The 24,321-nt window shown below is 42.8% G+C and overlaps 2 protein-coding genes across 7 annotated transcripts in view; both read right to left on the bottom strand.

Moving 5' to 3' along the window:
- Position 1: 1 nt before the first annotated feature.
- etnppl (ethanolamine-phosphate phospho-lyase) lies at positions 2-5,843 on the bottom strand. The gene is made up of 13 exons (XM_086059458.1): positions 5,729-5,843; positions 5,528-5,646; positions 5,064-5,223; positions 4,064-4,138; positions 3,861-3,954; positions 2,833-2,949; positions 2,658-2,740; positions 2,364-2,589; positions 1,157-1,311; positions 1,003-1,092; positions 802-932; positions 688-732; positions 2-551 (listed from the first exon to the last, which is right to left on the bottom strand). The coding sequence occupies exons 1-13, from the start codon at positions 5,785-5,787 to the stop codon at positions 538-540; spliced, it is 1,368 nt and encodes a 455-aa protein (XP_085915584.1). The 5' UTR covers positions 5,788-5,843; the 3' UTR covers positions 2-537.
- Positions 5,844-6,424: 581 nt separating this feature from the next.
- col25a1 (collagen type XXV alpha 1 chain) overlaps positions 6,425-24,321 on the bottom strand; it is a 72,680-nt gene continuing 54,783 nt past the window's right edge. Inside the window, exons 14-37 of one of the 6 annotated variants that reach the window (XM_086058225.1) lie at positions 23,143-23,175; positions 23,026-23,061; positions 20,830-20,874; positions 20,090-20,152; positions 19,168-19,236; positions 17,782-17,826; positions 17,505-17,549; positions 17,326-17,403; positions 17,118-17,141; positions 16,299-16,343; positions 16,172-16,216; positions 16,003-16,083; positions 15,868-15,930; positions 15,745-15,795; positions 14,512-14,538; positions 14,285-14,365; positions 14,003-14,038; positions 13,243-13,296; positions 13,118-13,171; positions 13,000-13,026; positions 12,641-12,694; positions 10,963-11,040; positions 9,342-9,380; positions 6,425-9,156 (exon numbers count right to left, since the gene is read on the bottom strand). In XM_086058225.1, coding sequence (XP_085914351.1) covers positions 9,154-9,156; positions 9,342-9,380; positions 10,963-11,040; positions 12,641-12,694; positions 13,000-13,026; positions 13,118-13,171; positions 13,243-13,296; positions 14,003-14,038; positions 14,285-14,365; positions 14,512-14,538; positions 15,745-15,795; positions 15,868-15,930; positions 16,003-16,083; positions 16,172-16,216; positions 16,299-16,343; positions 17,118-17,141; positions 17,326-17,403; positions 17,505-17,549; positions 17,782-17,826; positions 19,168-19,236; positions 20,090-20,152; positions 20,830-20,874; positions 23,026-23,061; positions 23,143-23,175 — 1,176 coding nt within the window. In that variant the 3' untranslated portion in view covers positions 6,425-9,153. Of the gene's footprint in view, positions 9,157-9,341; positions 9,381-10,962; positions 11,041-11,290; positions 11,378-12,640; positions 12,695-12,999; positions 13,027-13,117; positions 13,172-13,242; positions 13,297-14,002; positions 14,039-14,284; positions 14,366-14,511; positions 14,539-15,744; positions 15,796-15,867; positions 15,931-16,002; positions 16,084-16,171; positions 16,217-16,298; positions 16,344-17,117; positions 17,142-17,325; positions 17,404-17,504; positions 17,550-17,781; positions 17,827-19,167; positions 19,237-20,089; positions 20,153-20,829; positions 20,875-23,025; positions 23,062-23,142; positions 23,176-24,321 lie in introns of all 6 variants that reach the window. The other 5 variants (XM_086058220.1, XM_086058221.1, XM_086058223.1 and 2 more) reach the window with 5 other exon arrangements.

Here is a 24,321-nt window from a genome sequence, read left to right as displayed (position 1 = left end):
CTGCATTTAATGACTGTAAAGCTTTTATTCATTTTACTGAGAACGAGAAAGCACAAAAATCACTCATAATTACATTTTAAAAGGAACATATTGCACGAGTCATACCTTCAAATCTGTTGATAATCAGAAACCACATGAATTAAATATGGTAAAATACTGCGTGTGTATTGCTATGAGCAAAAAATAAAATAAATGCCCCAGCAGGAGTTTGTGGCATTTGCCTCACGTTGTACTGAGTAGGAATCCCAGCGTTCCCAGCGTTCCTCCTGAAGCGTCCCTTTATCCTGATGTCCTTAAATGTCCCGTCAAATTAATTTATTCAGCACCAATAAACCAGGGCGTTGCACATGTCAACTTGCATTTCATGTGTTGCATACTTGACTAGGTCAAGTCCTAAAAATAACAAATACCTGAGCAGGTTTTGCCTCCTCTTTTATCTTATTTGACAATCAAGCTTTTCATTGTGTTGCCATCAGTCTCACAATAACTTGAGACCTTTTTGACTGTGCCAAGCAGCTGTGATGATGAAAAGTGTGTTCATCCAGTGCCACCTAAAGCAAACAAGAAAAATGTTGCAAGCATTACCTATAAAGTTTTCATGCCAGGTTATGTTGTTCCTGCTGCACAAGAAATGGCCTTTCTTTCCTTGGTATCATTTTTTTAATTTATTTTTTACCTCATTCTTACCATTTAGTGCGTTGGTAGTGTTCAAACCTGTGGCTGCTTCAATATCTGTGGGGGTTGAGAAAAAAAAATCTGTCATAATGCAAGATTCGTTCTGAAGGATTTTTCTCATCGCACCTGTGAGAATGGCATCCATTTTGTCCACCACAAAGTCGGCGTCTTCGGTGCTGAAGCACATGGGGGGCTTTAACTTGAGCACGTTGCGGTGCGGCCCGTCTGCGCTAAGCAACACCAGCTCTTCCTTCAGCCTGGGCGCACAAGGGCCAAAGGCGGTGATTCTGGCTGGGCGCGTTCACAGCCAGCGTGGGCGTCTCTTACCGATATATGACCTCTTGGGCCTCCGCGGTCGCGGGTGTGAGCTTGGATCGGTCCCTCACGAGTTCCACGCCCACAAACAGGCCGCGACCCCTGCAGGAGGTCACACAGTCATTCCCCGGAGGCGGCGGCACACTTTTTAGGATTCAGGTATTACCTGATGTCTCCGATCAGAGGGTGCTTCTCCTTCTGTTTCTCCAGCAGGGAGGTCAGGTACCCTCCGACCCGCAACGCTTTACCCTGCAGGTCCTCCTTGGCAATCACGTCCAGGACGGCCAGGCCAATTGCGCACGCGACCGGGTTACCTCCGAACTGCAAACATGCACAGGTTAAAAAATAAGTACACATTTTCTTTGTTAGTTTTTTTGGCAGCCATTTTGAAGGCTCCTTTGCCTCGTGCGATCCTGTTGCTACATATTATGCAAAGAAAAAAGCGCCTGCAGCAATTCACCTGAATTTTAAGTAGTACTGCTAATATTGTCTCTTATAGGCAGCTTTCTTTTTGTTGTATGTTTCTTCTGTCTCATTTTTAGGCTTTCTTGGAGCTAGTTTGCAGGCTTAAAATTTTCAAGCCATTCTACATACATCAGATAATCATTTTCAAAATAAAACTTTTAGAGTCTGATATCAATAAAATATCTTGTTCATTCCGTGTGTGGCCCAGTGGTTTGGGCATCGCTGCTCAGCACTGCAAACTACAAACACAAAAATAGACCAGGCAAGCATTTGGCTATTCAAATTCCTTAGAGTTGTTGGAAGTAAAAGCCCCTAAAATGGCTGCTGTATCTATTTTACACCCTGTCTGTCTGTACAAAATAACACATTAATAAAGCATACAACTGTCATAAGTGTTACTTTTAACGGCATCAGAGCATGTTTGGACAACCTCCGCACAAAACTAAAGTTAGCGTCAGTCCGTTTAATAGTTCTGCAGAAGTTGTGTGAGTAGATAAGAGCGATATGAGGAAGTGACATGTTAGCCGCTCAAATGTCGCTAGCTTAACAGCACTTATTGTGTCTTATTCTATGTTATATACACATGCCTGTTAATCCTTTTTTTTTGTCAACAAAAAATATAGTACATCAACTATTGAAATTCTCATTCTTGTTCAAATAAACACTGATTATAATCTTGTACGTACTCTTAATTGAGGTTTTGATTTTTTATATAGCACAATATCACCGAATGGAATGGTAAGATATTTTCAATTGATACGCTAATAAGGTTAAAATTATTATCGTCATTAAAGTGTTGTGAACTAAAGTGGGCCGGTCTAAGCCATGAAACTCCAGGGCTGAAAATAAGTCCCACTTGGAACCTGACTGAGATTCAGACTTTAATGAATATGCAGCACATGGCTTACCGTGTTGAAATACTCGTTTCCCGACGACACAAATGCCTCGGCCACCTCCTTGGTGGTGACCACGCACGACATGGGATGCCCGTTGCCGATGGGCTTGCCCATGGTGACGATGTCGGGCACAAAGTCGTCGCCATGCAGCTGGAAGGCCCAGAAGTGGCTGCCGACCCGGCCGAAGCCCACCTGGACTTCGTCGGCGATGAAGAGTCCACCTGCTTTATGGACGTGTCTGTGAGGGGCGACAAGGAGGGATTCAGTCAAGTGCAAAGACAGTTATGGTCTCTCACACGTACATACTCGGCAACTTGCTGAAAGTAACCCGCAGGGGGGATGACCTGCCCGCCGCAACTCTGCAGTGACTCTGCAATAAAAGCGGCGATCTGTAGGAAAGACATGTCGGGATAACTGGATGAACTCTTTTAACCCTCACATACTGATCTGGGTTCAAATGACTCAATCCAAATGACAGCACCTTGCCTCCTTGACTTTGCACTCGCTGGATGATAACTCGGACTTCATCGGCGTATGCTTTTGCGGGATCCGGGTGGTCCCTTTTGTATTTGCCTCTGTACACGTCCGGGCACGCGGCCTGACGAGGAAACACAAATCAGCTTACAGGTGCACCTCAATCATTGAGGAGAGATCTTCTTTTTTTTTTTCTTCACGAGTTTGGTGGTTTGTCACACACATTCATGAAACCCACAAACATACTTTTCAGAAGTCCAATTCCAATTTCATCTAGGTTACAGTAAACAATGAGTTTCACTTTTTGAATTGAACTACTAGAATAAATACGTTTTCCATGTTATAGTCATTGATTTATTGTGTCCTGCATGCTGTATGCAAATTACAACAAGGCTCAATATATATTTTTTGCGCAGTTTTGCGAATCAATTACCTCAATTGAGGAGCAACTTGATATTTTTATTTATTTAATTAATGTATATTTCAGCTTATAGGCCACACCTCCTAGGTGGCTTAGCCTAGCATGATTCATTTCCATTTCTGTTTAGCAAGTAGACTTTTTCTCTGGAGTTCACTTATTAAATTTGCGTGTTATTTTGTTGTTCAAAGTTGAATGTTCTCGCGGTTCCAGCCTGAAGTCTGTGAAAGGTGGACTCAATCACACAAACCCTTAATTTCTGTCAGTCTAATGTTAGCTTAGCAATGAGCATGGCTTCTCATCATTCCTTTGCGAGAACAATACTTATCAGTTGTGTCGATTATTATCCGCCATTGAGGTGATGTTTACTAACTCAAGAGCGAGTCCGCAACTTGTTTCGCCACACTAGTCACAGATAAGATTGCTGGTTGTGGCATAAGTAGCATCAAACTTCAACGGTCAACCGCCTAACGTCTCTTGCGTAGGTTGATGTTAAGTGCATTATGCGTCCAGCCCTGTGAATATTTTTGGGAAAGTCTCTGCAGTTTGGAAAAACTTCAATATAAGTGATTCCCACGGCAGGTCCAGTTGAGTCACGGCGTTTTAATCACACTCACCACGTGGACAAATGGACTGAGCGGCGCGTCCGCCATATGGTGGAACTTGTAGGGGCTGATTTCGATTAGAGATGTCACATGGCCGTGATAGGCGCTGCAACAAAACACAAACAAGGCGTTGAAGGGGGGATCGGGGAGGGGAGGGGATCGGGGAGGGGAGGGGAGGGGAGGGGAGGGGAGGGGGCGCACACGTTTTGACTCACTTGTCCAGGGTGATGATATCTTGGCAGCCCGAGTAGTGCCGGGCGAGGCGGAGCGCCAGGTCGTTGGCTTCTGATCTGGAGTTGAAAAGGACGCCAAGGTCAGTGGGATTCGGTCATTCACTGCCGTCCAGTTACTGAATCACCGTTAAACACACACACACACGCGCTCGCTCGAGGCTCCACGTGTGATTCACTCGCACATCATTTTTTGCTTACAAGCAACACATATACAACTCAAGCGATGACAACACGTTATTCAAAAACAAAAGTTTTGTTTGCGGACTCAAGTTGAAAGCAGCTTTTTCATGAGCCGTTAGCAAAACAAAAAGCAAATAAAACACTTGAGGGTAATGTTTCTGATCGTCGGCGCAGTTACTTATTGACACGTCTCCCTGCCACGTGACCTTTGACCAATCTGAGCAAACGTCATAACTTGGTGATTTATGACTATGTAGGGACAATTCTTTTGGATGTACAGGTAATAAAGAATACTTCTTTATCATGTTTCAAATGTGCTGACTGATTACAGTCACCCTACTCCACTTAAAGGAACAGTATGCAATCATCTAACAGTCATATTTTGTTGTATGTTTCTCAAAAACTGTCTTCCTGACATCTGCACCAGTATGTGGTAATCCTAGATTGCTTGAATTCAATTTATATAATAATCTTAGCCACATTTCTGATGCATGTTCCTTGACCTAAAGTTAGTGTATGTAAGCCCTATTTCTTAAGGTGCAGAATGTACATTCAAATAAGAGAAATTCAAGTATTTTATTGGATTGAGGTAAGTGATTATAAATATAGTTAGAGCAGCCAAATCAATGTTAATATTTTGTCACCCGCCACAAAGTAAATAAAAAATTTCAAGTGTAACAAGAGTGTGGTGGAGTTTTTTGTCCGCCGCTGTTTTCCGAGTTGGACGAGTTTTGTGGAATGTGGCGTAGCTGCCAGTCAGCTTCAGGAAAGGGGCGAGATGAAGGGATGGGCGAGAACTCACCCCGAGTTGACAAAGTAGAAGACCGAGAGGCGTGCAGGCAAGGTGGCCTGCAGTCTCTGGGCGTACAGCACCAGGTTGTCATGTAGGAAGCGCGAGTTGGTGTTGAGTGTTTCCATTTGCTGCGTGCCCGCCAAAACTACATCCGGGTGACAGTGACCAACTGGTGGGGAAAAGAAAAAAAAGAGGGTGAGCTGCATTGCGAGGCAGGTGTGTGCTGTGGATGCTCCCCCTCAGGTGGCTGCCCAGGGCCACCGCCACATCGTCTCCTCACCCTTTACACGCCACTGAGTCAGGGTTTTACTTTCGTGTATCATAACTTATGCAACAGATTAAAACCTTTCCATTTCAAACTGTTTAGGGCAGATTTCACACATTTTCATAAATCCAACTATATATTTTTTCAACCTTCAAAAATTCCTTTCTAATCTCCGTACGGTCGCATTTTTGTTGTGATGACGTCATACCGTGCGCCACATTGTTGATGCAGTCTAGGTAGCGCTGACCCCTCTCATCAAACATGTACTGGCCCCTGGCGCGCACCATCTTAATGGGGTCTTCACTGAAGAAGATTTTACATGATGGCCTGCACAGTAAAGAAAAAGAAAAAATGTCAGGTAGTCAAAGAAAAAAAAAAGTCGGCTTGAATAAATAAACTTTGTTCGTACCCAATGAGCTTTCGCCTCAGGTCGATCGTCTGCGTTTTGGCCAACTTCTCGGCGCACATTTTGCAAGTGTCCCGCGGGAGGAGGACTCCACGCACTTTTTGGCCTGACGATGCGCGCCGCCCATTTGTGGGGACACTGGAATACCCCTGCTTCTCAACTCTGTGCATCTCTGCTGTCACCTACTGGCAACGTGCATGCATCACACTGAAGGAGGATCAGCACCTTGCGTGTTTTTATTTATTTATTTCAAGCGCAGTTATTACGGCACGAGGAGTGCTTTGTTTTTGTTGGGTTTATTATTTTAACGAATTAGCATTTCAGGTTGTACATGTCACCGAGATCTGTGGAAATTGGGAGGCACATAACATCCCAAGATCTACAAAAAGGTCTTCTGAAATATGCTAAACCCAACCAAGTCCGCCAATTTGACTTCATTTTGGAATTGGGCGCCATTCTTGGCCTTGTATAGAGGTCAGAGTTGAATAAACTTGTCTAAGTGAATTCATCCGATCATCTTCAGACGTTGCAAATTTCTGACGTTTAAGATGAAAAGTTTTTGCCTTGTGCATGCTGGCTTCATTGAACGCAATTGGTCATAGTGTAACCACTTTTCACCTAAACCTCACCTGCAAGCCAACGGAGGTCAAGTGTTTCAGGGATATTAACAACCAATGTATGTGGGGTTACTATCAGTGATGAATTTGAAAGACTGTGTTTATTTGGCTCCAACAGTACATGTCACAGTCACATGAGTTTAACACATTGTTTTTTTTTGGTTTTTTTTTTAAAGAAATGTCAATCAAATGGGTAAAAAAACTTAAAAATTGTACAAATGCAGAACAGAAAACACAATCAAAAATAATACAAATATATTTCAAATCACACAACTGTTTGTCCTTTGTTCCAAAACCACGTGGTAGGCTATATCACAGTGTCTTTTGTTGATTTTCTAATGGCAAAAATTGGATTGGATTACTTTGGCACTTGTGCACATAAAAAAAGGAATTGAAAAAAAAAAGAAGAAATAGCTGCACATGCTAAAGACACAGCACCGTGTGAGGACAAACACCAAATCAAAGAGGAACACTCTCAAGACATTTTTTTTTTTTTTGTAGAAATATACTTAAGGGGCAGCCTTCGAATTTCAGATGTTAAGTCCAGTTTTTTATTATTTGCCGCCTCCACACCCCAAGTGGTACATTTGAAAGGGGAGGCCTGGGGGTGTTACAGAAATTGTTCAAATGTAATTTTCCTGTTGCATTCAACACACGCACGCGCACTCACACACGAGGTGATAATAAAATTGCACTTTTTGTCAAATGAGCACATATCTCAACAAGACATTATTAACTCATCCACTATACAGAATACACACACACACACACATATATATATATATATTTTTTTTTATATATAGAGAGAGATTTAGAGACCAAACTACATTCAATGCAAACAAGGGAGAGGAGAAAAGCAAAAAAAATAAAATAAAAATCATCGCACTGGCTGGGCCCAACAACATTCAGGTCACCGAAATAAAAGCAGATGTGTCGTCATGGCGATGCCTGAGTGACACACAGGAATGCCGCTTCGAAAACCCAAGCAATCCAAGAAATCATAGAAAAATAAATTATGTCATCAAATACAAATACATCGCATATGCAAAGAAATCGTGTCATACATAAAGAACCCGACGACAAAGAAACTGGTGAATATTCCTTCCACGTATTTGGGAAGAAAATGAGCTCGCATAGCAGCGACTAAAGAAACAGAATGCACCAAAATTGGCTTGTGGGTGTTCCTTTTAGGACTTGCAATATAACACGTATGAATGCATGCAGTGAAATGACACCTCCGAATAGCATTTGTGAGATGTTTTTTTTTTTGTCTGAACCCACTCGACGAACAATTATGAAGAAAAAATACAACACATTTTACCACACAAATTCCTCTCCAATAAACACAATAAATGAAAAGATGCTATAAAGTTTGTGGTAAAGGAATGAATAAAAGCTTCAGGCACCAAAGGCTATCATACAACAAATAGAAAAAAATCGTAGCATCATGTTGCCAAAGCGCCGCCATCTTGTCATACTGTCACGTCATCTTCCCTGACGCATATGTTTGACCTTCTCACTAAAAGGATGGAAACTTACATGTGGGCAAGGAGAGCCACAGCCACTATTGAAAGGGACATTCAGTCAAATACAGAATGATAAAACTCGTAAGGGTCACGGCAGAATTAACTAACCCACAGTAAAGAGCTCATTCTCACCTGGTTGTGTAACAATACAAAAACACATGAACGCATGTAAATGACCAACTGGAGCCAGGGTTCTTGATGTCATTCATGAGGCCACGCCCTTTAAAAGCACGTAACGTAAAAATACTACACTGTGTGTGTGTGTGTTTGTGTGTAAGAGAGACTTTTGGAGCTTTGTCTTCATTGTTCCCGTTTATTGTTTTTATATGTATAATTAACAGCACAGTGTGTGTGTATGCATGAGAATGCTCTTTTTTTGGACGGAAAAACACATGAGAACCAAATAGATGACGCAACAGGTCAGGTCGCTTACGCTTTGGCAAGAAAACCAAAATTGCAAGAAAAAAATATAGTAAAACCAAAAACCATGATTGCATTCCATCAACACTCAGTAGATCCTCAGCCGTCTCCGCGGAGACCGTCCCCGGCTCAGAGGGGGCATCCGTCCCAACTAAAACCCTTTGCGGATTGTTATCAGTGCAGCCGAAGGAGGTGCGGGCTCCCGGGACCCGGCGGGGTGGCGGCGCCCATCAACGCCTCTTGCAGGCACGGCGGGCGGACGCATTAAAGCAACAAACATCTTTCACTTTCGGGACTTTTCAGGCAACCAGCCATGGCGTGACTCCCTTGGGAAGATTCAGCAAAAGTGGAAATAAAAAATCAAGAGCTTTCTCTCTCTTTTTGTTGTTAGTTTTTCCTCTGCAGAAGCCAAAACAGTGTGCGCACAAGACATATCAACATGCTTTTGCGAGGTTTTGTCTTTTTTTGATGCTGTGTGAGTGGGTGGGTGATGACAACATAAAACATCATTTTGGTGTTAGGGAGCTAGTCCGGATTGCCCCACCCGCCCACCACCTTCATCCTTCTGCTTCCTGTCTGTGAGTCCAAGTGGGCCTAGGCCAGGGCCCTGTGGCATTCCAGCGTGGGAAGCCGTAAAGTTCCGCCACAAGCTCCAAACGAACCAACCAACAAGCACACACGAACAATGTGGATGTGAGTAGAAGCAGCTTTTGGGGCGCGACACATCCCCGGGTTTCTTTTGTTGTTGGTGTTGCATCCTCAAACACGTAGACTTCTTTTTTTGTTTTCATCCCATTAAAAAAAACTATAAATACCAAAAAAGGAATCATTATTTACAAACTCCATGCGTTTCAGGTTAGAGTGATCACTGCAAGAAAAAAAAACAAAGAGAGAAAACCACATGAAGTGTGCTCAAGTATCCGAAACGTTTTTTTTCCTTCTTTTTTGTGGATCATGCAAACAACAGTGAGGACGGGAACAAATTCAGTGAAGCCGCATGAACTGCAACCGTCTTTGCTGTTGGTATGAGAACGTCAATGTTTGCTCTCTTACCTTCTGCCAGCAGCCAGGCATCGGTAAACCATCGGGACCCTGCGACCATCATAAACACACAATTAGACTGAACCGGCAGTGGAAGAGTGCTCAACACACACATTCATTAAAAATGGCCACAGACGAACAGATTTTTATGACACAAGGCCACATATCTACTAATGTGTATATACAGCAAACAACATCAAAAGTCTGCACACCCCTGTTCAAATGCCAGGCAGGTCACATTAATGATGGGCAAGTTTGTTTGCAATGATTTGCAGTGTCTTAGTCTTATTTTTTTTTCCATACTTGTCATTTAAACAGGGTGTGAAGATGTTTACTAGTAAAGCTGCATCTCCCTGACATTTTGAGAGTCATGTCTACACTGTATACATTTACACACATTTTAATGATCTTTCAAATGTATGTAAAGTTTTGATATGTACATGGCAGGGTGACTACAGCGTGGGATTTTTCATTATAGTTAGTTTCTATTTTGTTTTGACTTTGACTAAATTCAGTTTGTTTTAAGTAGTATTTAGAGCAGGATTCTTAATTTAGATTATTTTTTTTAAATAAAATAATTCGTTTTAGTTGTGCTTTTAATTAGTTCTGGTATTAGTTAAAAAATACATGTAGTATTTGTCAAGTGCAAGGTAAAATAAATAAATAAATAAACAACATTACATTTATTTTGTATAGTGCTTTCCATAAGTAAACTACAGTTCTCAAACAACAGTATGGCCGTAGAGCAATACCAAAATAAATCTAAAATGAAAATGCAATTTTTGGATGTATAGGTCTTTCTTTAAAATCATCCGTCATTGTTCTTTGGGGGAAATTTTACAAGTACGAGCGGTATATACAGTATATGACTATAGTATATAATTATAGTTTGTTTTCGATAGCTTTATTGTGTCTTCAGCTAGTTTTATTTTTTTCAAAAGCATTTTCTTCATTATATTCCGTCAAAAACTACCCCCCACACACACACACACAATTTTAAATTTCGTTAACTTTCGGTACCGCTTGTAACATGATAAAAAGCATAATGTAATCCATGCAAATAATACACATCAAAATAAAATAAATGGCATGCAAGCTAATACACTAATTCAAGTCTCTCATATTGTTTTGGTGAAAACTGCAAAGTGAGGTGAGATGCTAAATGTGTGCGTGGGAATACTAACGTTCCATTTTGGATGTTTACTTACAATGCATTATGTAAAATATGACAAGAAACTTCATGTAACACTGGATTGTCCCCCTCGTGATGGTCTGGCCCAATTGGTACAAGAATAGGAGGGAGCGAGTTAATCGTAGGGGCTGAGAAGTCCGTTAGCGTCTGGTTAAAGGGCAACTTGGAGGGGTCAGATAGAAGAAAATGGGATTGGGATTTTTAATCGGGTGTGAAAGGGGTGCGTTAAAGGGACTTGATGCCAGCTTGGTTTTGTTCGTGTCACATTCAACGTGTATTGTTTGAAAAAGGCTGCGTGCTGTCAAAAAGTTAGTCGGATGCAGTGGGTGTTGTGCACGTGACAAATGTGAGGATGGCTGCGCATGCGTGTCTTGGCTTGATGGCTGAAGGTGAGAGGCATGCAGAAGGGTTAATGGTGGAGGAAAGAGTGGAATACTGTACCAATTGGCACGGGGCATCCAGCCCATCCAGACCTGGCTGCCCTGGTTCCCCCTTTTCACCCTTAAATCCCCGGAAACCCTGTTTGCAAAGATGACCTCGGAGTGTTACTGGGACAGAGGTGGGCCGAGCGGTTTTAACGCGCGCGAAGGCGGGGTTGGGGGGTTGCTTCGTGACCTTGCCGACGCCACAAGTCAGCCTTAAATATATATTGATTTTCGACTAGCTGTTAGCTGGGCGTCGGTGTGGCCACAAGGTGCCCCCCACCCTCGTTCAGGGAGACCACCCGACAGAGCTGGAGGCGACTTCCAGCTCAAAAGTTGTGACATACCAATGGGCAGGGTGCATCTAATCCAGGGGCACCCTGTTCTCCTTTCTCGCCCTTAGGCCCTTTTTTGCCCTTCTTTCCCTTCTCCCCCTGTGGATACAACCATTTGGTCACGTTAAAAATCACTTCCGTGGAACAGCAGTGACATTAGGAAAAGGGGAGTGATTAAAGAAGGGTGGGGGGAGGTTAGCTTGATCTCTCAGGAAAAAAAGAATTACAGTCAGAGGGAGTGAAGCTGACCACCTCTTAAGGCTGTCGAGGGCACAAAGGATGAGAAAGAGTAGCAGGGAAAACACCTCCAACAAGGGTGTCATTCTTGACAAACATTTGAGTCATGCATTACTGGTTATTTTAGGGTGACCAGATTTTCAAAGTTAAAAACTTAGAAAAGCAAATATACAATCATTTCTCACCAGTAACTACTTACAACAAATTTAACCGCTCGTCAATCTGCTGACCTGTGGTTGAGTTATTACTTTAGCTAATGCTAAATGCTATCTTGGTTGACAACAGCTGTATAGGAGTCAATGCATGCACCATGATCAAACATTTACCCGGCGCCGGTTCCACACAAACATTGGAAATATGCCACCAGAAAAGGTCAACTTGCGTTGGGTCTGACTGGCAACCACAGTATTAGGCAAATAGGACTATATTTCCCATAATTCTTAGACACAGAAGCAGGAAGTAGTTCTAGTTGCGGTATGATGAAAATACATCTTCTAGCGATTTAACAGTTACATTTATTTTTAATTAGTTTATCGTATGAATCACTATGACAACTATGTGATTGACATACACATAGCTCCAACAATTGTTTTGCTGACTGGACTTAAAAATCAAACAAAGAAAACGAGACGCCGGGTCGGGACCTACGTAAGAGTGTGACAAAACAATGGCACTCGCGAAATCCGGGACTCGGGACACATGGCTGAATTGAGACTGTCCCGGTAAACCGAGATATCTGGTCACCCTAGTTACCTGGTGCGGACTAAGCAGCAAAATAATGCGTACATAATATCATCCTTCTAATTTTTTGACTTTTCAGGTCAGTAACTGAAGTCAGTGCAATCCACAATTTCTATCTAGCTAGCGTTAGCACAAATAAGTGAGTCATTTTTCCCAGGACTGGAGGTGGTGAGATGCATAGTGACAAGATGCGAAGAGCCTGCTGTCAATGGACCTTGGTTGGAATGATGATGAGGGGTGACTTGTGATTGGTCGACATGGTTTGGATGTGCTGAAGATGACAAGGTAAGGAGCTAGCTGTGACGCTAACAAATTGAGACACTTATCCTGTCCATTGACACCAGTCGTCTCGTGTTAGAATCAGTGCAGCGCATCTACATCTACCTTCTCTCCTCTTTCCCCCATGTCGCCTTTCTCTCCTCTCACACCCGGCAACCCCTAGAAGATGGCAATTGTATTATTCAACAAAAAAGGAGAAACAGAAAACGTTCATGTTGAGGGCCACTTTCAAGGATGTCGCTAGATGGACTCCACGGTCGTAGGAAGTCTTGAAACTGTCAAGAACCCTGTTTTGATCGGTCACACTTGCTGATTCAGATGGGATGTACAGATGAAAATCTATCAAATAATTAGCAATGGATGTCGATGAGATGTTTGGAATGACAATGCGGTCGATACACGTAAGCCTTTTGATGCATTTAAACATTCTACTTCCCGTTTATTTCATTTTTCCTGAGACTTACATCCAAGCCCGGTGTCCCTGCTGCTCCCTGCAAAGGAGGAACGACACGTATCAGTACCTTGTGAGGGACTCTCAGTCCTCCCTGGCAAAAAGATGCAAAATATAAATCCCACACTCACGGGTAATCCATAGGGCCCCCTCGGTCCCGGGTCTCCCGCTGCCCCTCGCTCGCCCTGATCCGGCAACAACAACAAAATCAGCCCAGGCTTCAAAACAGAGGTGAGTGCGGCGGAGTGCTTCTTACTCTGTCCCCCTTTGGGCCGGCCGGACCAGCTGGACCTGAAGGCCCGTCGGTGCCCTGCAATGAGAAGCGTCACCGTGGTGACTCAAATTTCAGTGGCACTCCTCCCAAAAAGGGAATTCCAAAACAGCAGTGCAGCGTGCACATGCACCTCTGCAATTAAAGAATGAGTGTGTGTTCATGCTAACAATGATGGATGGTTTGTGTGTTTGATAATACAGTGGTACCTTGACTAAGAGTTTAGTTTGTTCCGGGTCCAAGTTTACAACTCAGTTCATTTAAGTCAAGTACAAATTTTAACTAAATAAAATTGTAATTAAGTAAAAGTAGTGGGAGCCTGCGTACCATTAATGGTACTCTGAAGTGCTGACTGACTAAATTTGAGATGTTACGAAGGCATGGATGATCATTCATGGCAGAAAAAAAAAAAAAAAAAGATTCACCCTTGCCGGCTGCCTGAAGTGACAAAAGTTGGACTTGGCTACTGCACTGATTACATACTCCAATTCCAAATCATTGTCAAACTTTAAAAAAAAGTTGTTGACAGTTTCACAAATTGGGGTCTAAATTTGCCTCATGTGTGACAGCTGTTAACTCCAAAAATGCACTTGTGGCGCTTGGAAGTCAAGGAACCACTGAGTTAGCAAACACGTTTGTTCGTGGATGAAAAACAGGAAGTGGGAAAAGTGGCTCAGGGGTCCGGCTGAGAGGCGGAGACAGGACAACGAGAGTTTTGGGTCGTCGAAGCCTCTCGGTCACTCACCCTAATCCCGGCCTTGCCGTCCAAGCCGGAGGCTCCCTGCGTGGTTACGGACGTATGAGTGACATGGACATGGACAAGGCGGGATTAGTACCAGATGAACTCTTGTTATTACTGCACATTCTGATGCCAAGTTTACTTCCAAATTACACGCTGGGTTACTGGGATTTGGCAAACTAATCAAGCAAACAAATGAGCGCACACACACTGTCAATATAATACAAACACTCAAAGAGCACAAATACACTAGCAGTGCGAAACCAAATGAGGATCTGTTATACTTACAGGGAGACCTAATGGTCCTCGGTCTCCCTTGTGGCCTGGTTCTCCGCGTGCCCCCTTTGTACCGTGCAAACCGGGTTCACCCTGCGTCATAAAGATGCGAGCACTTGTAAGTGTAACACACACGGCGCATCAAAACTGCTTGCTAGAAAAGTTGCCAGCAGTCATTGCAATGGAAGGTGGCCAAAACAAAAACTCAAACTAACGGCTCCAAAGGGGGTCTTAGTTACCTTTGGTCCGGAGAAACCGTGGGGTCCCTGAAAGACAAAATAAGTAACAAGTCTACATTTTAGAATGCACACATGGTGATTATCAGTTTGCTAAATTAGGAATTACTGGAACCATGTCCTGTGGTCTGACGAGACCAAGATACTTTTATTTGGTTCAGATGGTGTCAAGAATGTGTGAACCAGGTGAGGAGTACAAACACAAGTGAGTCTTGCCTACAGTCAGTGGAGTGTCTTAGTCTGGAGCTGCATTATTGCGGCCGGAATTGGACTCTACAGTGATTTAAGGGAACCATGAACGCAAACTGTACTGTGACATACTGATCCCCTCCGTCCGGAAACTGAGCCGCAGGGCACTATCCCAAAATGATAATGACCCGAAACACACCTCCAAGATGACACTTTGGGCATTTTCACATAGGGGTGGACTCACTTTTGTTGTTAGGAGTTTAGCTATGAATTAATTTGCCCCCAAAAACGTATAAAACATTCAAATTTAAATATGGCCATGGTCCCAAAAACGTATTTCTAAGTTTTTTTTATGCTAGAGCAGTGGTGTCAAAGTCCGGTCCTCGAAGGCCTGAGCCCTGCATGTTTTAGAGGTTTCCCAATTTCAACAAAGCTGATTCATGTTTAAGCTCATCAGCAAGCTCTGCAGGAGCCTGATAATGTATTGAGTATTGAATCAGGTGTGTTGGAGTAGAGAAACCTCGAAAAAAATGCAGTACTTAGGCCCTCGAGGACCGGACTTTGACACCTGTGTGCTAGAGCATACAGAAGGCTTTGATGCAGCCTCTGACCTGAAAAGGACGCTTAAAGCAATGGTAGATATTACAAAATAAACGACCAGCAGGTGGCAGCAGAGTATAAGAGATTAACCAGGGCCATGTTGCAAAAAAGCTCTTTTGCCCAGTCTTTTAAACAGATGTGTGAATAATTATGAAACTTTATATTCTAAATCTAATTGCTGCAGAACGAAAACAGATAGAAATATACTTTTTTTTTCCTGATGAAAGAACTCTAATATTTCTTTTGGAAGTTTCCATGTTTTTTTTAGCTATAGAATACAATATTCTGTGGGCCTTGCAAAATCCGTCATAATCCAGTAAAACAGTCAGGAGTGAAGGGGATTGCTTCAGTAAAAATGGCTGGGAGTGATTGAGTTAATAGCCGTATTTTGAGTCATTTTGAGGGAACAATAAACACATTTACTGTTTGTACAATGTTGAGACTTACCATCGGTCCAGGGGGCCCGTGAGGTCCTGGTGCCCCTGGAGGGCCAATAATCTAAAGATATAAACATGGGTGACACATGAGGGTTTGAACGTTCCCATCAGTTGTGTGGCAGCTGAAACTCACTGAAGAGCCTTGTGGACCAGTCAGACCCGAATCACCCTTGTCACCTTTCCCCCCGTTGACACCCTGCACAATAAAACAAGCATCATGAAGTCATAAATCTCCAATGATACTTTGGGAATCTTTGCCTACTCGTACAGGTAAGCCGGGTAAACCAGTTGCTCCTTTGTCTCCTGATGCTCCGGGCATTCCCATGTCTCCCTTGGAACCCTTGTAGCCCTGCCAAACAATGAGCGCTGATGATTAAAAAAAAAAAAAACACTCATTCAATCTTGAATGATTTTATATGTCGACGACGTCATATTACGCGTTCTCCGTCAAGTCCCGGGAGGCCAGGCATACCGCGGTCCCCCTGCCGGAACACAAACAGGACCACTTTTTTTTGTGTCCTTTTAAGAGCAGTAAGCACTCATTGGAAAATGTCCAACATGTACCTTCATACCATGCGGTCCTACAGGCCCAGGAGGACCCGGCGGGCCCTGCACACAAGCAAAGACGTCACGTTTACAACAACGCAATTCACAATCACGAAAAGCAAAGCTGCCTTACAATACGTTACATGATAATTTAGAAGCACAAAAGAACTGAACACATGCCAAGGATGACCATACCGTGTTAGCTTGGACACATCAATTCTATTATGTATGTTGCCTTGACTTACAAATTTGGTTCCGTGACACACTGCACACATTTTTGGTGCATTATTTGCGGGCTGGAATGGATTACTGTCATTTGCATTTATATCAATGCGGCAAGTTGAGTGATGTGAATTACGAGCATTGTCATGTAATGAATTCAACTCGTAAGTCAAGGTATTGCTGTTCGTGACATAAATGACAAATATTTTGATGTGAGCATGCCAATGCTGATGATTACTACAAATTAGTAGTGTGCATAATGATTGAATACAGTAACAGTGTAAAGCAAATGTAATTATTAAAGTACAAGAATGTTAACACACGGACCTACGACTTTATTTTCATGTAGGTCTTTATGGTGGTTCTTGAAGCACTCAGTATTTTTTTTTTTTAGGTGATACTTGGTTTAAAAGATTGTGAGAATGGCCAACAGTCAATAGAATGCTGGTGATGGAGATACCATCACTTTATTTTGGACTTTGGACATTTCTGTCACTGGTACACATATGGTTAAAAAAAAAAAAAAGACGGGCAAACCAAAGTTAGGATTGTGCTCATGCGATAAAAAAAAAGAAAAAAAGATGATGGCATTTTTTAGTACAGACAAATAATTACCGTCACTGTAAGAGTGGTAATCTTCTGCAGCACACCAAACGAGCGCAACGAGAAAAGGAGAGAAATAACATTGTAGAGGAAACAAACCTTTGTGTCAGCATATTTTCTCTTTTTGCACAGACACGTCCTAAGAATTGCATTTTCAACCCATGACTTAAAACAATAGAGCCAAGCGTCAATAAGCAAATGATATCTTCCATTGTCTGACCTGCAACGCTTCTTGAATATTCCCATTATAGTCAATAATTTCAGTGGCCCCCTGGTCTCCTTTTTGCCCGGGTGGGCCCTGTACATGAACATTTGGATGAAATAGAGAATCGTGTTGAGCACAAATATTCAACATTGGTGACACTGGACGATTACATCACATGAAAGTAAGAGTCTCACCTTTGGCCCTGCAGGTCCAAAGTCTCCTTTATCACCACTTTCACCCTAATTCAGGATGGAGAGAATATCAAATTGATTGCAACAAGTAAAATTGCAGCAAAAGCCCCCTTCCTCCACCCCCATTACCCCCGCTCACATGTACAAGTCTTTCTGTTGTTATGTATTTTATCATGTGTGCTTAAAGTACTGAGGGTTTTCCAGGTTCATACTGTGCCCCCCCCCCCCCCCTTTAAAGGAGCAGAGAGCTTGAGCCGAGACGGCATGAATACACTCCTACCTTTGACCCTTTGAAACCAGGTGTGCCAGCCTCTCCTTCTGAACCCTGATAAATAGATGACAATTACTAGTACAGGACAAACAGTGGTGGGAAGGAACAAAATACAAATATTTTGTTACTGACTTCTCAGGTATCGCTGTAACTACTTGAGTATTGAGTATATATTTTTCGGACCATTTTATTTTTAGTCCTCATATTTGAGAACATAGCTGCACTTTGAAGCTCGTTACTTTTTTCAGCCTCCGAGGATGACGGTGTGATGTAAAAAAAGATGGAAACAGAACGAGGAAAAGTTGTTTATTGATTTTGCCGCCAAGAATGATTTGGTGGTGAAAAAAACCCTAAAAATAAATAAATAAATAAATAAATCTGAAAAACACACACTAAATGTGTATTTTTCCCCCCTTATGTGATCATTAACTAATTTGCATTTTTTTGTGAATCAGTTCACAACGTTAGAAAAGTTCAAAGTAAAAATGTTTTTTAAGCCGCACACTTTTAAATTCGCAGATATTACAGTGCAGAACAGCACCTCACATGCATTTTATTTTTATTTTTTTTAATAATAGTATTATGTAGTGTATCAGTAGTATAATGATTTGAAAAATATTTGACAGCCCAAACCCTAATAGGAAGTGTGTATAAGAGTTTGGGAACAGTCATAAAGCATTGAAATACATGTAACTAATAAAACTACAATTACTGTAATTGAATTCGTACTTCTACTTTTACCGGAGTTCTTCTACTTTTACTTGTCACATACAAAAAGTATAGAGTGTGAGTACTTTTGTCACCTGTGATGACAGACTCCTTATGTTTTACTCCCTTTTCGTCATTCACAAGCTATTGAAGTTGGTGGTGAGGTTTCTATGTCATCCCATTGGGATGCCGGCAAAAACACAACCTCCACAGCGGAGGTCCTATTTCAAAGAATCACACACACACCTCCTGAGGGAGCCACGCAACACCGTCAGCTTTCACTAAAATAACCAAAGGTGTTTATTTGAAGTCTGTCACCGATTAAGGCGAGGTTTCACGTTTTGGTATTTTTTCCTTATTAACATGTGGAACACATGTGCGGGTCATCTGAGTTTCGACTGGAGTTTATTAAAGCTACCTGCCGGGTCCGAGCCAGACATAAACAATGGCCAACTTATTTCCATTGAGTTGACATGACGCAAACTCCCAGTAGATTGTTAAGATCGTGCCTTTGATTTGATTGGTTTACGCAGCACTCTGCTAATGTAATGAACATTTCAATTGGAACTGGAGCCATATTTTCAGGTAAAAAGTTGTAGACAAAAGAGGACAAGTGTTCGGACCACCAAAGAAACTAGTACTAATATGCCTCTAGAAGGTGGCAAAAATCAATTAGGAATGACACACCTTTGGTCCGACGGGTCCCAAGTCTCCTCGTTCGCCTTTTCCGGGCGGTCCGTGCTCGCCTCTCTCACCCTTTACACAACAACAACAAGTATTCAGTCCCGGAAGTCGTCGTTTGCCATCAGCCCACATTTATATACGACATAATGACATTTATCTCTGCACCCTGCAGTCCCAATGGTGCTTTGTAGTCAAGTGAGCAAAGATGGCCAACAGATGGCGCTGTGGTGCAACAAAGAGATGCTTTCCTCAACCTGACCATCAACCTAAAACTGTTTTGAAAAAGAAAAGGCCTGACTTGCCATTGTTAGCGTACATAACGTAAAGCATCAAATTAAAAGTGTTTTTATTCCCCGGCTTGTGTAGTCGGATTAATCCACAATCCAATATACAAACACGTGCATTAATTGCGCCCTGACAAGGAGCATACAGTATAATTATCCTCCTGCGTGCACATGTGGAGCATCACAGTCAGCTTCCCAGTATGATAATGTCACGGCTCAAAGGAAGCACAGATCGGCTCCTTTCCCGCTGACATTTGGGAAGCAACGCAAGCAACAAGCAAAACAAATCTAAACCTCAATAGTGAAGCAGATAGAAAAATATCTATATAGGTTGGGATTTCCTTTTAAAAATATAAAAATGGCCTAGCAAAAAATGGCACCCCATTGAGGGGAAAAAAGTGCAAAAACAAGTAGCTCTCCATACATACCGGAACTTTTATGTTGGGATCACATTGTTTAATAGATTGCATGTAACATGGAATGAAACGATCACTTCTTAGCAAGTTAACATTTGCCCTGAGTTCCCCTTTAATAGCGTTGCGGGTCATGTGAAATATTTTTATTTGGGCCGCTTAAAAATGCTGCAGGTTGTAGACTTTGTGATGTAAACAGAGTTCTTTGACAAAGTGGAGCTCACCCACCTTAGTTCCTGGAAGGCCTGGGAGGCCTGGCTCTCCCTGGGGGCCAAGGAATCCTGGCTCTCCCTAAATTCAAGAAAAACAACAACACATTTAACATTCAAAGTGAGATATACCTTTCAGTTCAACATGCACGGACAAACTGTAAAAACACATGCGCGTGCGCTAATTCAAGGTCCATTCCCAAGATTTGCGCCGCAAAGCGTAGCCTATCAGGTACCGAGTAGAAATTCTCGTCTTTGACTTACGAGGAGTGAGTGGATGCTATGAGGTGCGACGCCAAGTCAGATTTTCAAGTGAGCTCAATGCTGACGTATCGCTAAACCATCTGCGCCCGCCGTCACGCACTCGGGAGGCCGGCGGACGACGCAGAACGCGGCGAGAGTGCAAGCTCAGAAGTAGGTGAGTGCTACGTTAGCAAAATGCTGTTAGATCCATCAAGCGTTCAAGCCCCTTAAGTCAAAAAAAAAGAAAAAGAAAAGCAGAACGCGGACTATTCAACTTGAACAAGCATAAAAAAGGCACCGTCACCATTTGTGCATTTAGTGCATTGTTGACAAATATTGTTCATACATGAAGAAGGCAGGTGACAATGTATGAAGGTGGAGCCACAGAAAAGCACAATGCTAACACCTTTGTTTTCGACACAAGGGTGCTATAGTTTTTGCTGTGACGGGTTGAATCAGATGGAAAGTGGATTGGGAGGTGTGACAGGGTTGGGGCGGAAACAGCAGAACATTTACCTTAATCCCTGGGAGTCCAGGCAGCCCTGGAAGTCCAGGCTCTCCCTACACAGGAAGAGTTGCGACATGTTACAGCCAAGCTAAGCTAAGAGGCGCTTTGGGAATCCACAGAACATTCTCTCTTTCCACATCCAATTGGCAATCGAATATCAAAAAACCCAAAAGTGACTCCTGACTTGTATTTGTATTTTTTTCTTTGAACACATTTACTGCCAAGCCCAATAAAAATGGATCTTTGACATCTATAGCCGTCAATGGCAGTGAAGGAGTTAATCTAACACAAACATGGAAACACTTATTTTATTTTATTTTATACTAATTTAAATTAATCTGAAAAAGAGACAGAGTTAGATTTTACGATTGAATTGGTTGTTTACATGACCTGGAAGTTTTTGAAAGGCCTGGTACAAACTGAAAAATAACACTGGGAACACCATTTTTGTTGTGTTGTTGGTCTGGCAGCTGTTTATAACTCATTTTCAGTCTTGCTACAGCTAATCAGTGGAATTTTGCTCATCTGGAAGGTAAATTGTGGAGATCATGTACTGCTCTCGTGCAATTCGGGCACAGAGACTCTACACACTTTGCTTTTTTAGCACCAGGCACATATAAAATTTAAAAAGTTCTGCATTATTGTACAAAAACAATACATATATGGCTTGGCGTCTATGGCAAATCAGTCAGTCTGTGCTGAAAAAAAAAAAGAGTAACTTTTTCCTTTTCTGATTTGGGATTGCCAATAAAATATGGGCAGAATGAATGACACTGGCCCAGATTTATGGGCTTTTATCACATCTCATCTTGTCGACCTGCTGTGCCTCGTCGTCCGTTATTGGCGGCTGTCACCAGGAGAAGATAGCGCACATGCACTTTCACACCAAACCATGCCGTCTCCATGGATTAGTTTGTTAAGTCACTCAAACCTGCAACCTGCGATGCGATTAGCTTTTATCTTTGCTGGAAAAAGCTTCAGCACACACTGCAAAGTCAAACGAGAGCTTTTGACATTTGCGAAAGCAGCACTTTGAATAATGCGCCGGCAATCAAGTGTCCCTTGGCGAGGCCAGACAATATCTCAGGCTGGGAGTGATCTACGACTCCATTTGAACGTCCGTATTTACCGCACATTGGATGGAAGGATTAGCGGTGTGTGAGAGTGATCAGCTGTAACGCCACTTGAGGGATCAGGGCAACAGCTGTGTATTTTAAACTTTGGCGAATGAAAGCGTTGTAAGGGTCATAAACAAAAGCCTTTCTCGCTGCATCCGCGTAAGGCAAGCGTTTAATGCGCAACGATAACTTCATGTGATGTCGAGTGGGGGATAATTGTTTGTCAGCATGTCAGCACAATTGCAGTGGCTGTAAATTGTGTGCTTACAAGATGCAAGTGTTTGTTAAAAGCTCTCGCGTTTGCCAGAGCGCACAAAAAGCAAGTTATTCATGTGCTGCGGCATTGGGTGCCATTAAAGGGGAACTAAACTTTTTTTTTCTCTTCTTTTTTTTTTGCAAGATCACATTGTATGTGCCAGCATACATAGGGGAGTCTGCTAAATTGTTTTCTTGGTTTGGTTTTCATGTCATGATCACAACAAAAGCGTGAGAGCAGTTGCAATGTTTCGATCAACAGCAGAGGGCGATATTGCCCAACATGGTGGCACCCAGAGATGGATCAAGATTGATGAGTTTCTCTGTTTCGTTCTGATTCCCATGACCATGAGTCAGAATACCCTGTTTTGACTAGTTATGGCAGATATAACATAGTCTTACAAAATATTTTTTGTTTAGTTCCGATTGAAAATGACCTTCCTCTTTCTTCCCTGTTTAACAAGAGGCTAACACATTTTAAACCCAAATCAGACATTTTTGGTACATCCACAAGAACTGCATAATCCTGTGAGGTTAGCGCGCCTCGAGCCAAAGAAAATGAAAAATGAGAGTGCCGTGATGCTCCTCAGCCAAATGTCAAGCGTCAGGTTCTGCTCGGCAAGCCCCCCCCCCCCCCCCCCCGTGGACCTTGGTCCTCATTCCGCACTTCCAACACAAAGGCTCGACTGAGATTGGAATTCTCTCATCAAAACTCGATCCTGAGCTATTTGATGTTGTGCAACCCGCACGCTCGCTGCTCTAGCACAGGGACGTCCGGTGGCACGGACAGAATTCGCTTTTTAGTTTCAACTGCAGCAAAGCCATCATTACCTTGTGTCCGCTTCTTCCAGGCTCTCCGGGTTCACCCTGGAACACAAACAATGACAACGCTTGTTAATGCTTTTTTGGGGTTTAGATTTGCCAATGAGACTTGTTCAAGTGCTTTACCTTGATGCCTGCTGCAGAAGAGCCTGCATCCCCCTAAAAGGTAAAAAAAAAAGGTGAATAGGTAGGGCTCAAGGATTGATCCTTGAGGGACACCACAGGTGACAGGGATAGTGGTGAAATTGGCTCCTCCCAAAGAGACTAACTGTCATACAGTCCAATGTGGAGCGATGATTTAAGCCGTTTTATTAGTTCCCGCTAGTCCTTTTACGAGTGTGATGAATCATATTACTAGTGAGCACAAAGAGCGCACTAATGTTCAGACAATTCAGCACACTAATCTGGATATGGAATAAATGCTCAAACAGATCCCACAAATTGCAGACATGAAGAAGCCAGACTGCTCCCATGTGCCACCTTGCAGACAAAACAAGGGGCCAATGAGTCTAATGAAGTGTGGTCATTGGGGGGAGGGAGGGGGAGAGAGAGAGAGAGAGAGAGAGAGAGAGAGAGAGAGAGAGAGAGAGAGAGAGAGAGAGAGAGAGAGAGAGAGAGAGAGCACCCAGAGCAGGTTTTGCTTATGGACTCTGTGGTTTTCGGTTTTCTCCACATGCGCCTGCTGCTCAGACGTTGCTGCGCACTTCAAGCTTTTTATGGGACACATTATGATGCATGGCGCACAAGGTGGCTTTGAGCGTTAGCACGTCTGAACTCCCAGCAAGTATGCTTTCAGCACATTTGCTCGAGAATTGCAATTGAAGAATTTGCACAAAAGCCCGAAGGCTCATTTGGAGGAATTACTTCAGCAAAACAAAAACCTCAAATGTCACATTACAAATGCTAACTACAAAAAGGCCTTTTTTGCTAGACAAGAAACTAATTCACTCTAAGCACTCTTGTCAAACTGCTAACCTATACAGCACTGGGTAATTTAACAGCGGGATGTGTCTGCTTTTATTTTGAAATGCCACAGTAGCCCATGTGAGAACAATTATCAGAAGATGCAACACACGCACTTCACACATATGTGGGTTGTTTCGTCACTGTGGACCTTCACAGGAAAATTTATGGGGACTTCCTGATTTCATAAATATTTCATTCCGAGCCACAAGACCTGCAGCTGAAACCGCAACTGCGTGTGGCACAGCTCGCCGAAATGTCCCGACTGGGCCAATTAGCATACTAGGGCTACATCCTGCGATTAAAGCGTGTTGCCACAGCTCCAATTTACAGGCAGCCGCG

This window comes from Leptonotus elevatus, chromosome 17, assembly GCF_054856555.1.
Source record: "Leptonotus elevatus isolate MCC_2025b chromosome 17, RoL_Lele_1.0, whole genome shotgun sequence".
NCBI classification, from domain to species: Eukaryota; Metazoa; Chordata; class Actinopteri; order Syngnathiformes; family Syngnathidae; genus Leptonotus; species Leptonotus elevatus.
This window is presented reverse-complemented; position numbering and strand designations above follow the sequence as displayed.